Source organism: Eriocheir sinensis, chromosome 35, assembly GCF_024679095.1.
Source record: "Eriocheir sinensis breed Jianghai 21 chromosome 35, ASM2467909v1, whole genome shotgun sequence".
Taxonomy (NCBI): domain Eukaryota; kingdom Metazoa; phylum Arthropoda; class Malacostraca; order Decapoda; family Varunidae; genus Eriocheir; species Eriocheir sinensis.
This window is the reverse complement of record NC_066543.1, coordinates 1205373-1222091: the sequence shown is the minus strand read 5'-3', so window position 1 is coordinate 1222091 and position 16719 is coordinate 1205373. Positions and strand designations below refer to the sequence as shown.

Genomic DNA, 16719 nt, shown 5'->3' with positions numbered 1-16719 from the left:
TGTTTACTTGCAACAATAAACTGTCAATCAATCAATCAGAACCAATAAAAAGAACGTGCGAGAACGTGACTAATAAATGAAGAACAGGACCAATAGATGGCTAATAAATAAAGAACAGAACCAGTTAACTTCTGAGAACGCGCGAGAATGTGACTAATAACTGAAGAACAGGACCACTACATAGCGAATAAATAAATTTCTGAGAACGTGCGAGAACGTGACTAATAAATAAAGAACAGGACCAATAGATACCTAATAAATAAAGAACAGAACCAGTTAACTTCTGAGAACGTGCGAGAATATATGTGATTAAAAACAGCTAGTAAGTGAAGAACAGAACAATAAACTACTGAGAACGTGACCAATAAGAACAGGACCAATGAACAGCTAGTAAGTGAAGAACAGGACCAATAAACAGTTAGTAAGTGAAGAACAGGACCACTTAACAGCTAGTAAGTGAAGAACAGGACCACTTAACAGCTAGTAAGTGAAGAACAGGACCACTTAACAGCTAGTAAGTGAAGAACAGGACCACTAAACAGCTAGTAAGTGAAGAACAGGACCACTTAACAGCTAGTAAGTGAAGAACAGGACCACTAAACAGCTAGTAAGTGAATAACAGGACCAATAAACAGCTAGTAAGTGAAGAACAGGACCACTTAACAGCTAGTAAGTGAAGAACAGGACCACTAAACAGCTAGTAAGTGAAGAACAGGACCAATAAACAGCTAGTAAGTGAAGAACAGGACCACTTAACAGCTAGTAAGTGAAGAACAGGACCACTAAACAGCTAGAAAGTGAAGAACAGGACCAATAAACAGCTAGTAAGTGAAGAATAGGACCAATAAACACCTAGAAAGTGAGGAACAGGACCAATAAACAGCTAGTAAGTGAAGAATAGGACCAATAAACAGCTAGTAAGTGAAGAACAGGACCAATAAACAGCTAGTAAGTGAAGAACAGGACCAATAAACAGCTAGTAAGTGAAGAATAGGACCAATAAACACCTAGAAAGTGAAGAACAGGACCAATAAACAGCTAGTAAGTGAAGAACAGGACCAATAAACAGCTAGTAAGTGAAGAACAGTACCAATAAACAGCTAGTAAGTGAAGAACAGGACCAATAAACAGCTAGTAAGTGAAGAACAGGACCACTTAACAGCTAGTAAGTGAAGAACTGAACCAATAAACAGCTAGTAAGTGAAGAACAGGACCAATAAACAGCTAGTAATTGAAGAACAGGACCAATAAACAGCTAGTAAGTGAAGAACAGGACCAATAAACAGCTAGTAAGTGAAGAACAGGACCAATAAACAGCTAGTAAGTGAAGAACAGGACCAATAAACAGCTAGTAAGTGAAGAACAGGACCAATAAACAGTTAGTAAGTGAAGAACAGGACCAATAAGCAGCTAGTAAGTGAAAAACAAGACCAATAAACAGCTAGTAAGTGAAGAACAGGACCAATAAATTGCTAGTAAGTGAAGAACAGGACCAATAAACAGCTAGTAAGTGAAGAACAGGACCAATAAACAGCTAGTAAGTGAAGAACAGGACCAATAAACAGCTAGAAAGTGAAGAACAGGACCAATAAACAGCTAGTAAGTGAAGAACAGGACCACTTAGCAGCTAGAAAGTGAAGAACAGGACCAATAAACAGCTAGTAAGTGAAGAACAAGACCAATAAACAGCTAGTAAGTGAAGAACAGGACCAATAAACAGCTGGTAAGTGAAGAACAGGACCAATAAACAGCTAGTAAGTGAAGAACAGGACCAATAAACAGCTAGTAAGTGAAGAACAGGACCAATAAACAGCTAGTAAGTGAAGAACAGGACCAATAACAAGCTAGTAAGTGAAGAACAAGACCAATAAACAGCTAGTAAGTGAAGAACAAGACCACTAAATAGCTAGTAAGTGAAGAACAGGACCACTAAACAGCTAGTAAGTGAAGAACAGGACAACTAAACAGTTAGTAAGTGAAGAACAGGACCACTTAAGAGCTAGAAAGTGAAGAACAGGACCACTAAACAGCTAGCAAATGAAGAACAGGACCACTAAAGAGTTAGTAAGTGAAGAACAGGACCAATGCATAGTAGAGTCATTTATTACTATTATTATTATTATTATTATTATTATTATTATTATTGTTATTATTGTTATTGTTATTATTATTATTATTATTATTATTATTATTATTATTATTATTATTATTATTATTATTATTATTATTATTATTATTATTATTATTATTATTATTATTATTATTATTATTATTACTATTATCATCATCATCATCATCTCCATCATCATCATCATCATCACTTAGAAACCTGAATCTCATTGTGAAAGTTTTTTTTTTTTTGTATGTTTATCATGATACATTTTTTGATTGCATAAAGTGTTGTGGCTTTTGTTCCTTTTTGAAGTTTACACATATTTAAATATTATATCACAATTTCAATCTGGTTCTTGCTTTATTGACAATCAAAGGGGAGATAAAATTATTGCATTACATTTTATTTCGTCATACAGTGTATAGTAGCATACCAAAATACACTCATTGAAAGCCAATAAGCAAACGAGCACTTGTAAGTGTACACCAAAGCTTGCGCCTTGCTAGGAACCGTTAATAATCCTGAAAGTATCCCATATCGATTCTTCGTCTTCGGCGCTAACCGGACTTTGATGACCCGACAACGAGCTCCGCCAGAAATACAATACAAGTGATGGATATACCTGCAACATGATATAACTGTTAGGTCAGCAAACAGTAATGGAGAGACAGATGTTGGGCATCAGTTTAATGGATGAGAGAACTCCAAATAGATAAGATATCCAACAATACTGGATGGCATAATACAGGCAAGTAAAATCAAGAAAGGGCAATAATCAGGCCACCTTTGTAGCAGAGAGGACAACATGGACAAAAAGTGTCAAACTGGGATATAACTGGTGAAAATAGACTCAAACGGGAGCTGTTCAGCAGATGTGATAAAATTAAGGCTTCGAAACGTTTGTATCGAAATAGGAAACTAGTCACGGGACGTAAATTAAACAAATGGAAACGCTTGGGAGAGACCGATGTCATGCAGACTGCAGTTTGATGGTACAGGATGCTGCTGCTGATGGTTATGAGGATTTTTTTTTTACACAGCAAGGTAGTCAGCTCAAGGAAAAAAAAAAAAAAAAAACTAACTAAATAAATAAAAAAAAGGAATATATATATATATATATATATATATATATATATATATATATATATATATATATATATATATATATATATATATATATATATATATATATATATATATATATATATATATATATATATATATATATATATATATATATATATATATATATATATATATATATATATATATATATATATATATATATATATATATATATATATATATATATATATATATATATATATATATATATATATATATATATATATATATATATATATATATGCACACTACAGAGGTGTGTGTGTGTGTGTGTTTCATATGAGTGTTATATAGGTATACGGACAGGGGGAGCAAATGATGAGTTCAAAGCTGTGTGGAGGCCAGCTGGCCTTGCGCACAATCTTAAGAACCTCGTGTATCCCCGCCAAACTGTCACGCACGTTACTCACATCCAGTGTAGAGAAGAAAAACACCATACAGGTCACTCAGCTGGAGTGCTCGTTGAGTGTCAGGTGCGGAAGCAGGCTGGGAGAGACATCTTTTGGCATGATACACCTCAGACCTTAACAAGAAGTCCATGATTCCGGATTCCCTAAGACTTGTTATTCTGGAAAATAAAAAAGTTATATCGATAATGCAAATGGCAGTTGGGATTAAAATATATGTATGTCTGCTGATGTTGGTGAAAATGACTATACATTAAATGAGGGATGACCATGATCATAATGATATTTAATGATGATCTTGGAGAGGAGCACGGAGGGGGTGGCTGGGTCCCTTAGGTCACCCGGACTGATAGCACTGGGGGCGGACTAATGCTCAGATGGAGGAAGATGCCTCTTGTCTGCGGCGTGCTTGGGGAGCCTTTTGCACAGCTACGTGAAGAATGGCGAGCAGCATACAGAGAGTACACTTCGTGACAGTACACAGAGGAGGAAAGTGTTGAGAAAGGGCTTTGTCCCGCAGCAGACTATAAAGAAATTGTAATGGCTGAAGATATCTTTTACAGATCCAAATTTGATGAAAAAAGTTTCAACAAAATATAATACTACATAAAGTGGAATCTATTTTATTTCACAAAATATTTACTTTATGCTTAAATAAAGATTATGCTTGCCTCATCTACTGTGAAAATTATCGGCCACATATCAACACACTGTTCCTCTTTGATAATTTTTCTCATGTACAGTAACTACTTTATAACGTAACCAAACAATCGACATTGTAATGTCAAGCTTTAGTAATAATATTTCCAAAGAGCAGTGGTTCCAAAATTTTCTGGTTGCGACCCTAATTACAGTCGTGGCCTGTCCTGGCGACCCTAAATGCGTAAACATGTAGTATTTATTTCCAATTATTTTTATGTTATACTTTATGATTTTATTCTCCGCCTCCTCGCTGTCTGCTCGGCGCAGAAGTATTATACACGAATGCTACTCGTATGACGTGCCGTATCGTATGTGTATGGGTGCTTTATTGCAACATTACTTTTGTTAGTATGTGTTTAGGAAAATCTTCATGCTGTCCTGTTGAAGTAATTCAAATACATTAATGAAAAAATCTAAATTTGACGGAACTGTGGTTTTAAAAGATCGGCCTTAATAGTATGATATATTGTAATTATGGCTTTTTTTCAAAACTCTCCAGCGACCCTCAGAAACACCCTCTCTACTCTCATTTGGGTCGCGACCATGGGTTTGGGAACCACTGCCACTGGGTATCAATGTATTACTGACAAAATTTAATGACGAATCCTAAAATAAACTAATATTCTTTAATATCACTTATTCTCATGTTGTTTTCAGTTATCAGTTGATTTACACATAAAAAATGGAGCAGTGCAATATAAAAATATCATAATGAAATAGGCGGTCTTACATCGGGTTGACGCGCTCCCGGAGAGCAGAGCCTTTAGGAAACAGGAGCGTGAGGGGCCGGGACGATACGTGAAGGTCATTCGTCAGGTAGAAGGAGCAAGCTTTTTTCTGTGTATGATGGAAAAAATCTTAATTGAATGTAAAATATAAAGTTTAGTGTCTTCGACACTTATGATGTATATCTTTATAATCACAGAGCATTTCAGGTGTGTTTACTCTGAAAAGTTTGGAAACAAAGAGACGAATATAAATTATTTCTCCTAAGCTCTTGTTTAATTAAAAACATAGGCATTTATAAAATAAATAATATAATTAGTCACTAAAGTGTCCTCTAATATCATTAACGTAATCTTGTTAGTCCTGCTTAGCAACTTTAGGTGTGCATGGGTAAAAGTCTTACTCTTGCATACGTCGTGTGCATGACTGCGAGTAGTCCCAGGTAGGCCGTGAAGACAGCGTGGCGGCCGGACTCCAACCCGTGCACCAATTTACGGAGATCCTTGTGTCGCACCGCCACCTTATTCAACATACCCAAGGAAGTGTTTGCGGGTGCCATCTGTAAGAACAAGAGACGTTCTGAATCAGTGATAATCTTCTTTGTCTTGACAGCTTTGCCCATGCGACTATGAGGTCGCCGTATCTGTATATCCCCCTTTATCTCCCGATAATCCCTGTAAAACACAGTTCAGCCACCTCGATTTTTGATTTTCTCTTTTCCCTCTGGCTTACGATTTCATGCCCATCACCCATCTTCCCACGCACTCTTTACCTCCTCTCATGGTGTGTCCGTACCATTTCATCTTCAGGCGCGTTCAAACCTGTACATCTAAAAAAAAAAAAAAAAAAAAAAAAAAAAAAAAGTCATTCTAGTGCCTACATGCCGTCCGCCTCGACGCATGCAACACACGCATCACATAGGCCTCGAGATGCAATCGTCTTCCTCGACAGATGTATATACTGCTCTATGTTTAAGTCTTTTCACACCGGAAGTGTTAATAGCTGGTTTTCAAATGGACTCACACCATGGATCACATTCAGACAATAAACTTGGCAATAGAGGTAAGTAATTAATGAAGAGATCCACTTTGTTTGGCATTCGTCAATTGCAATAAGGCCTGCACTGAAACTGTAGCCATGATGAATGCGATTACACAACAGGCCTGACTGAGATCTGTGTAGGGGAGCAAGGAAATTTTTCAGGCATCGATGAACTACTACTCTTGACAGATACCGCTACAGTTAGGGTTGACATATGGACGGCGTGTTAGTGATTTACGGTCACTCGCTGATAGCGGAAAATGATCAACTTACAGCTGCGTTTGCACTTTGGCCATTCGCCCATCTTCTCCCTAAAGGCCCGTTCATATGACCAGTGGCCACTGGTGGTGATAGAGCGTGGTAACGAAGAACGCGTGGAAATGATCGGGTAGACGTGTGGAAATAAAGCACCATCCGTACTCGAGTAGTTCGTCAGTGAATAAAAAAAATATATATCGTCCATAACTGGTGGCCACTCGCGTATCAAGTAAGATAACCAGGTAATTTACGACATGCAAAGACATGGATGTAAGCCTACAATTGAATTATACGATGAATACACTAGAGCTGATAACGCCACTGCAAATAACTTGTAACGTTATAGAAAATAGTGAAAGGTAAGATAAAAGTTGGGGCACATACTGTAGCTGCGAGAGGCCGAGCTGCTCATCTCCGTCGCATGCAGTGGCTCTTAAGCCTGTGGTGGGTACGAACCCATTACCCCGGGACACAAGGCCAGTGTGACATTCGGGTTATTACAATTTACCTTACTCAGGTTTCTCCAGGTACTCATTTATCGACTAGCCCAAAAGAAAGGATGAACAGTTAGGTGAGCTGCACGACGACTACTCGGGCCGGGATTCGAACCCTGACCCGCGGATTCGGACACCAGCCACTGCGCCATGGAGGCGTAGATACATTCGAAAATAGACTTGGAATGTTTATGAAAACACCAGTGTACCAAGACCATGTATTATACAAATTTCTTTAAGTATGAAAAGACGAAGTCCTGTGGTATATGAACCTTCTGTGTTTTGAAGTAAATGCAACAACTCTTACCCGAAACTCAGCTCTTACCTTTATCGTGACGTCCAGGCTGGAATTACCGTAGATGGAACATGGGATGTTATTCTCGAGGAGCTCCTCAAGGTTACTGAAGGGCAGACGCAGGAGTGGCTTGATCAGCATGGCCTTCAGATTTGAACGGTATACTGTGTTAAAGATGAGGGCGGCCACCAGCCACAAACCAATCGTCAGGCCTATGCGTGACCCCCGAGGCCAACGACTCACCTCTGCAGAGCCATGCCAGGCGGGGAGGAAAAGAAACATGAGTGGTGGTTATTTATTATTATTTTTTTTGTGCTGCCTATAGCGCTGTTAGGCTCTTTTTCTTCGACGCCCCCAGCCAGTTAGTGGTGCAGGCGAATTTTATTGCTCCCCCGGTGTTCCTGACAAAAGTTGCTGAAGTTTGGGTTGATTGAAGATCTGGGCAGCAGAAAGGTGGGTAATCTTTCGCCACTCGGCGATGGTTAAAAAATCAGTTTTGATCGGACTCGAACCCAGGTTCACGGGCTCACCACGCCCGCACGCTGACCACTCGGCCATCGCCGTGTGTGAGTGTGTGTGTGTGTGTGTGTAGCAGGGTGCCGACAACCGACTCTCGGCCGTCAGCCGAGCCGACCAAGTTGGGGTGTCAACGAGGACTGGCGTGTGTGTGTGTGTGTGTGTGTGTGTGTGTGTATAATTTATGTTGCACTTAAGAAATCGTGTATCAACATAGAATTTCATTTTATGGTTATACCTCAATTATTAAAGAAATACACTGTCCAGTTTAAGATACTCTGTAAACTCTGAAAACTGTAGGAGCAGTGTGTAATCTAATTTTCTTGCTTATTATCTATATAAAGTTCACAGCCCTTTGTATGGTTCATGCAAATGTACGAATTTGTGCAATGCGATTCAATTCCTTGAACTGCGTATGTGAACTTTTAGTAAATGCAGTTGTCAGTAGTTGCTCAAGTCTTTTGTTTTTATTATGCAAGAAGGATATGGTTTCATCACTCACGTTGGGCCAGAGGAACGTTAAAAGCCCATACACTCGATATCCATAAAGTGTTCCAGACCGACTCTCTCGATGGCGTCTTCGACAGCGTCACACTCTGCGCCTGGACGTGGATGATTTGCCCTTCCGCTTTGAACTCTTTGCTGTTAAAGAAAGAAAAGAACAAACACGTTACGCACAATGATTGTCATACCTCTTTTTAGATAATGCTGCCGCTGACTTTTTTTCTTCTTAAAATATACGCTATACTTGCGCGTGGCTTCGGTGCTCATCTTCGTCTCATTGGCTCGAGTTTGTGATGAGTTCGCATCCATTACCGCGGGACAAAGGGCAGGTGCGATATCCAGATTACCACAGTTTACCATCCCGGGGTTTCCTCATGTATCCATATATCAACTAGTCCGAAAGGGTATCGAGATAAACAGTTGAGTATGTATGCTGCGTGTCGAACCCGGTGTGGTGTCATCTGCCATCCACGTATCGTGAGACATCCCATCTTGATCTGCGCATGCGCGGAACCCGATGTTTACAGACAAAGAGTGCTGATATTGTAGTTTGTCCAGGCAAGATGGCGGTCACCATGGCAGTTTTTATGGGAAAATGGCCAAATTCAAGGATGACATGGACCCCATAATTCAGATACTATTAAATGGAGAGTATCCGAGAAACATGACCATCAATGAGAAGAGAATGTAGGTTATTTCATTTATCACCTTTATCGACATACAAGGGGTGTAGGTTATCTCATTTATCACATTTATCAATATATAAGGGGTGCAGGTTGTCTCGTATATCACATTTACCGACATAAAAGGGATGCAGATTATTTCTTTTATAACAGTTACTGACATACAGATATATTTCATATTTCAAGAAATTTTCAAATTCAAAACATACGTCATCGTTTAGTTTAAAAAAAAAAAAAATCTTGGGTGGGACGTATCACAATAGGCAGTCGACAAAAGACACGGTACTGTGCCGAAATTCATCCACCCTCTTTTTTTAAACAAATCCCGTGCATACGCAGATCAGGATGGGATGCCTCACGATACGTGGATGGCAGACGACAACACACCGGTCCGCGGATTCGTATCTAGGCGTGCCAATCACTACACCATAAAGGCATACAGAAATACAGGCAGAGATATGAAATCTGAACCTTTAACGTAACATGGAGTAGTCTAGCATCAGACAAGGAGCGGAGGAGAATGTTGAGAAAGGCTTTTATCCTGCTGAAAATGATTTTTTAATTTTTTTATTAACTGTGCTCGCTCTAATGCGCCACTCGTGATTCAGATGTGTTTCTGTATTCTATAGATATTCTGTCCTGAGCATGAAAACTTTTGCTGCACGTAGATCATGCTCTTTGATATCCTTGTGTACAAATGAAGTATTAACACTCACCGCTGACTGTTGGTTGGTAGTACGGCATAAAACTGCATAAAAAACAGCGAAACTGCTACAGTGACGATTGTTGCAAGCAACGTTACCCAGATCTGGAGGAATAACATAATATATATATATATATATATATATATATATATATATATATATATATATATATATATATATATATATATTGCATTATAAGAAAGTTGTCATACAACATTTAGAGCACGCGGCGCAGTTTTGGTCTCCCACCATTCGAAGGACATCGTTGAATCAGGTGTTCAGAGTAGGGCAACCAAGATAATATCTTCCCTTCGCAGTATAGGTACCTTACGAGAAGCTATTGTTTTAAAATATCATAATTATCTCTGGAAAAATGCCGCCTCAAAAGGAAACTAATTGAATGTTTTAAAATGGCTATTGCTTTACGAATGTAAAGGACTCCAAACTGTTTATGAGCGATGACACATCGCAAAGGAGAAATAATGGACTTAAACTTAACTGTAAACAATTAAATTTAAACTGTACCAAATTCATTTATATCAACGTTTAATGTGTCAGATGTCGAAGCAAAATAAAGCATAATTAATTTGATTACGTATTTGTGGGTGATGAGAACAGTGACTTACCGGAGCCGTAAAGGGCATCAGGTACCCTAGTATATTGGGCTCTATCCCGGGAAGTCTGTGGCATAGCCGGAACGATTCCATGTAGAGGGGCACGCTCTGGTCCATCCGGCGGTAGTCCCCCACCGCCACGGGGATCCCTGAGACATCGCTAGCCTGGAAGACAGACGTGTAGGCATATTTTTTTTCTCTTTATCACTGTCTCTATCTCTACCTCTCTTCTCTCTTTTTTTCTCTAGCTCTACCTATCTTTCTATCAATCTATCTCTATCTATTCATCTCTTTCTATCTACCTCTCTCTCTCTCTCTCTCTCTCTCTCTCTCTCTCTCTCTCTCTCTCTCTCTCTCTCTCTCTCTCTCTCTCTCTCTCTCTCTCTCTCTCTATATCTATATATAAATATATATATATATATATATATATATATATATATATATATATATATATATATATATATATATATATATATATATATCTGTCTATTTATTTACCGCGCGTGTGCTCGGTGGCTCGTTCTTGTGCGCGTGAGCGCTTTTAAAAATTAAAATTAAAAATGATATATGCAAGATATTACCCTGTGTAATATTTTGATACATAGGTACATAAATATTTTTGATATATAGAGTAGTCAGAAGCGATATATATCGTATTAACTTTTTTCAACGAATAATGATAATAAATGTAAAAATAAATAAATGTGTCTTTGGTATGCAGCATTCTGTGGAACGTATTTTTTGTAATCTGTGAGCAAGGAGGTGCTCACGTTTTGCTCCAGTAGTCCAATGATGCCTGAGGAAGCCAGCAGCTGGGAGTCCGGGATGACGTACTCATAACTGAAAAAAGAGAAAACACACACACACACACACACACACACACACACACACACACACACACACACACACACACACACACACACACACACACACACACACACACACACACACACACACACACACACACACACACACACACACACACACACATTCAAATTATTCAGCGTTAACCTAGAAATCACAAGAAGTTTTTTTCTTTCTATTTGATGCTTTTAGATTTATAAGCATGATTGCCAACACTCGTTCTCCGTGCCAAGAAAGATCGCTGGATGAATGAACAGATACATTCTGGCGGAAGATGAAACACATAACCAAATATGTTACCCAGACAGATGTGTAGCAATGAATTTATTTCATGAAATGTGCATTCATCAACACCTATATTTTTTTTAATATGAACTAATTCATCATTCACGCCAAACATGTTATGATTTTTCTTTACTTTTAAAGTTTTAAAGTTAGTAGATACATTAATAATGAACACCGTAACGACATAATCCTTAATATTATTTATAAGAAGCAGTTTACGTATGTGTCCGGCGCTTTGGAATCACTGATCTTAAATTGGAAACGCTTAAAACACATTGATAATCTTTTACAGGTCTGATTATGAAGAGAACAACAACGACGACAAAAACAACTGAGCAGATAGTATAACAGATTCAAAAGACATGCAGGTTCACTATAATTAACTGAAGCTGTGCCCCGTGTTAAAGAAGCCACGTAGGAACTGTTGAATAATGTTACAGTATGCCAACCTATTAACAGATTTTTTTTGTCGATTTCAAAAGCAAATATAAATCAGTATAAAATAACGATGATAATAATAACATTTCCACAGGGGCACGTGCCATTTCCTTACCAAGAGTTCAGTTTCGTCGCCAAAATGTCCACTACCTCGGCCATGGTCCCCGTGATGGCATGCGGCGTTCCTTCCTGGCCAAAGGAGATGAACGGAAAATACTGCAATAGAAGATGAAAAGCTTAGCTGAAATCTCAGTTTATACAAAGAAGCTTCAGAATCGTACCATATCTCTCTCTCTCTCTCTCTCTCTCTCTCTCTCTCTCTCTCTCTCTCTCTCTCTCTCTCTCTCTCTCTCTCTCTCTCTCTCTCTCTCGTGGAACTGTCCTTTCTTAAAATTTCTCCTCATACCGTTCCTTTTCTCTTTCCTCCTCAACTTATAATTTTTTTTTCTTTTCCTCCTCTTCTTTTGTGTCCTTGTCCACCTCCTCTTCCTCCTACATTTTCTCTTGCTGCTTCCCAGTGCTTCTCCTCCTCCTCCTTTTGCACTTTCATTTAAATGTGAATCTTCATCTCTTTCTATTCTGCTTCTCATCCTCTCCTTCCCTTGCTCCTTTATCCGTTGATCCCCCTTTTCTTGTCTCCTATTCACTCTTCTCTGACAATAATAGCCTCGCTCCTTCTACTCCGATTGCTATTCACTTTCTTCATGCCTTTCCTTTCTCCTTTTTTCCCCACTAAGCAATATATTTTTCCAACTCAAGCCGGCTTATTTATTCGCCCTAATGAATATATCTGCAAAGCTCACGGCATCAACCTGATCCATGTGTCAAGTTCCCATAGCAAAAGCATAAGAATGGCCAACTTTTGAGGATCAGTTATTACAGTCATCGAACATTACTGAGAATTACACTTGATTTCTTTACTTCAGAGCAAATAGACTTTTGATGTATGAACAGATAAATGAAATCACCAAAGACCCTACATGCATCTCACCGCTGTCAAAATTTAGTAACAGACATTCAAGTAAGGTCTGCCTGCTAAAACGTCGGTGTCGTGAAGTGGGCGTCAGGACACAGACAACTAAATGTATAGAAAGAGACATTCATAGTAACTGTATATTCTTTTTATTTATGCTGATATGCTCAATTAAATGACTAAAAGGTAGAAGAGAAAGAGACAGTATGGGATGTCCAGATGCAATAATGCGTTGAATAAGTGTAAAGTGTGAAAGGGAAATTACATACTCAGGCAAAACTCTCCTTCAAAAGAGTAAAAAGAAAAGAAAGGGTTCGAAGGGAAAACTTGACAACACTTACTTCCATCACGGCAATTCTGAGGCACAATGAACTGTTCATTCCGAGGACTGAACAATTCGCCGCCTTAGAAATAAACGGCTGTGAAAAAAGAATCCACATGTGTATATTAGACAGTGAAATCATTCCTACTTTCACTCGTTCATTCACACATTCGAAGACACAACTTTATCCTTTATCATTTAACTTTAAAATAATAGAAAAATTCCTTTAAATGTATAAAACACAATATACATAAGCGACGTTTTCTACATTGCAGCACCGGAAATGAGGAAAGGTTCATAAAAGGAAATACGTAAATAAGTAAATAAACACGACTGCGGACGTCTTTGATAATGGGGCGCACGAGTTCTAATTATAGATAAAAACAAAACACCGAGGGTCGTATTGCAAGACATTTCGCCGCCCAAGAACACATATTTGACAAGGCTTTCGTAGGAGTTGTGGGCATTTCCAGGAGTAGTTTAATGACCCTGGTGATAGTGTGACCCTTCTTCTGTACCGTGAACCTCAAGAAACACCCATTAGAACCCGACTGACCCGCTCTTTGACCTTTAGAAATAGCTGATGTGAGAAGCAAAAGTGTCTTGTAATACCGACCCATAAGTCCTCATCACGAATCTAGATAATTATATGGTACTGCAGTAAAAAAAAAATTTATATATAGCTTACCATATTGCTATTATAAAACTGAAGTGTGTGAAGAAATAAAAGGAAAATCTAAACACCGCAAAAGTCCTCTTAAAGAATGTAAATAAATGGCACTGTCGTGAGACAAAGTACACAATACGTTAGTCTTATGAAATTAGAGCGTGTGAATATGTTGACAATACAAAATAAATACGTGCCAGGAGTCTTCCAATGGTACCGAAACAAGTGATCAGAGAGACGTGTCCTTCCTTCCCTTTGCCTGTCTGTGTACTGACGGCCTTACGGTGAGTAGTGATCCACAGCCAAACTTTAAATTCCATCAGATGAAAATGATTTCGAGTGTAGCCTATGTTCTTCTTTGTGGAATAACCTTATATCTCTCGATTGTGAGTGGACAGCGGACCAAACATGCAAAACTAATCAAAATATAAGTTTACTATAAAGGTCTTCGTGGTATTCAGTTTGTTCGCACCTTCCTCCCCTACAAAGTGATGCCATGGTAACCTACGTATCGATGTATACACTATAAAAAAAAATTTAAAAAAATGGTGAAGCGCGCCACATATCCATTAGTATAGACATGGATTCATAAGCTTGTATTTCCAAGCCTAGCAAGCAAAACATCTGATTCTCCATTCCTTTTTATTTTCCTCCAGTTTCCGTCCACTCCCTCTTAGGTTTAATAGTAGTAGTAGTAGTAGTAGTAGTAGTAGTAGTAGTAGTAGAAAAAGAACAGAAAGAGAAAGTAAAAAGGTAGACATGAAATAAAAAATGAAAAATAAAAAGAGAGAACGGAAGAAAATCAGACACCGAAAAAAGGAAAGAAGAGACAGAATAAAAGAAAAAAATAGAAAGAAACGGATAATAAGTTATAAATGAAAAAAAAAGAATATATATATATATATAGAGATATATTTATGTATATATTTATTTTTATATATATATATATATATATATATATATAGAGAGAGAGAGAGAGAGAGAGAGAGAGAGAGAGAGAGATTTACATAGATTTACATACAAAATCAGACCACACAGACCCCATGGTCCAGACTAGGTGGTCTGTCCTAAACCTAAGTGATTTTACATTAATCAGATGGCTCCAAAACGTTGCTTTTCTACTCTAGTTAATATTAAGTTTGAAGGAAGTGACGGTCGAGCTTGTTTTTAAAGGAGTCAATCGTGTTACACTGGACCACTGATGGTGGGAGCTTATTCCATTCTCGCACTACAACGTTGGTGAAGAAAAATTTGGTGCAGTCTGAATTTACTTGTCTACATTTGAGTTTTGTGCCATTGTTCCTCGTTCGCAAAGTGTCATCGATCATAAACAATTTTGTTCTGTCTACATTCGTGAAGCCATTAAGTATTTTAAAACATTCGATCAGTTTTCCTCGGAGGCGACGTTTCTCAAGAGAGAACATGTTAAGGGTGGAAAGCCTTTCTTCGTAGGATTTGTTGCGCAAGGAAGGGATCATTTTTGTTGCTCGACGCTGAACACCTTCTAGTTTAGCAATGTCCTTTGCATGGTGGGGAGACCAAAACTGTACCGCATATTCCAAGTGGGGTCTGACTAAACTATTGTAGAGCGGAAGTATTACATCTTTATATTTGAATAAAAAGTTTATTTTATGAAGCCCAACATTCTGTTCGCTTTATTTGCTGCATCGATGCATTGATGTGAGAATTTGAGTTTGACGCGATTTTAATCCCCAGGTCCTTAACGCATTGAACGCTTGTGAGTTTAACGCCGAGTATTTCGTAATCGAACTTCTTATTTTTTGTTCCAACTTGAAGGACCTGGCACTTGTCTACGTTAAAGGGCATCTCCCATTTATCCGACCAAGCTGAAATTTTGTGCAAATCCTCTTGGAGGCTTTGCCTGTCTTCGTCAGTGAGAACCGAGTTACCAATCTTTGTGTCGTCTGCAGATTTACTAATGCGATTATTGAGTCCAACATCCACGTCGTTGATGTAAATAATGAAGAGCACTGGGCCAAGAACCGAGCCCTGAGGGACGCCACTAGTGACCGGCGCCCACTCTGAGTTAAATCCGTCAATCACAACTCTTTGTTGTCTGTTGCTCAACCAGTTCGCGATCCATTGGTTTACTTGACCGTCAATGCCTATTTGCTTTAATTTATAAAGTAATTTCTGATGTGGGACTTTATCAAACGCTTTCTGGAAATCAAGATAGACTACGTCCACTGATTTGTTTACATCATAAATTGAGAAGAGATCGTTATAAAAGGTCAGTAGGTTTGACAGGCAGGATCTTTTGTTACGGAAGCCATGTTGTGAATCCCCAATTAATGAGTGGCTTTCGAGGTAACTCACAATTTTGTCTCTAATTATGCTCTCAAGTAGCTTACCTACAATTGAAGTTAGACTAATGGGTCGGTAGTTACCTGGTATTTTTTTGTCTCTTTTCTTAAAAATCGGTGTCACGTTAGCCTTTTTCCAATCCGAAGGGACGATGCCTTGTCGCAAGGACATATTGAATACGGTAGTGAGGGAGGAGAGTATTTCGCTCTTTGTTTCTTTAAGCAGTATAGGATATACTTTGTCGGGTCCGGGACTTTTATTTGTTTTAAGTGAATGGAGAGCTTTAAGGACTTCATCGGTTGTTATTTCAAAATTAGGCAATGCATGCTCGAGGTTTACAATAGTACTGCTGTTGGTGGTAGCGAGAGGAAGACTGTTAGTATTAAACACCGAGGAAAAGTAATTGTTTAAGAGGTTTGCAATGTGTTGGCTGTCAGTCACTAGTGCACCGTCGCTGTTTGTTAGAGGTCCAATACCACTTTTGATCGCCTTTCTGTTGTTTATGTAACTGAAGAAAGATTTCGGATTAATTTTACAGTTGGCTGCAATATTTTCTTCATATCTACGCTTTTGACCTACTAGTCTTTTTACTCGTCGCCTGGCATCATTATAAAGTCTAATGTTTTCGGGCGTGCTTTGTTCTTTCTTTAACCTGTAAAACAA

General features: G+C 38.5%; 1 protein-coding gene and 1 long non-coding RNA gene across 3 annotated transcripts; both read right to left on the bottom strand.

Moving 5' to 3' along the window:
- Positions 1-2499: 2499 nt before the first annotated feature.
- On the bottom strand, positions 2500-8314 carry LOC127007571 (glutamate receptor 1-like). 2 transcript variants are annotated; one of them, XM_050878741.1, is made up of 6 exons: positions 8180-8314; positions 7192-7406; positions 5477-5632; positions 5078-5184; positions 3649-3806; positions 2500-2735 (listed from the first exon to the last, which is right to left on the bottom strand). In XM_050878741.1, exons 2-6 carry the CDS (start codon positions 7300-7302, stop codon positions 2671-2673), a joined length of 597 nt encoding a protein of 198 aa, XP_050734698.1. In that variant the 5' UTR covers positions 7303-7406; positions 8180-8314; the 3' UTR covers positions 2500-2670. The 2 variants fall into 2 exon arrangements, 1 of the variants encoding a protein (XP_050734698.1); XR_007760289.1 differs by lacking the exons at positions 7192-7406; positions 8180-8314 and adding an exon at positions 6757-6896.
- A 1266-nt stretch (positions 8315-9580) lies between these two features.
- Positions 9581-11166, bottom strand: LOC127007570 (uncharacterized). The gene is made up of 3 exons (XR_007760288.1): positions 10953-11166; positions 10195-10347; positions 9581-9672 (listed from the first exon to the last, which is right to left on the bottom strand). It is a non-coding gene; the product is annotated as an uncharacterized LOC127007570 (long non-coding RNA).
- Positions 11167-16719: the final 5553 nt, after the last annotated feature.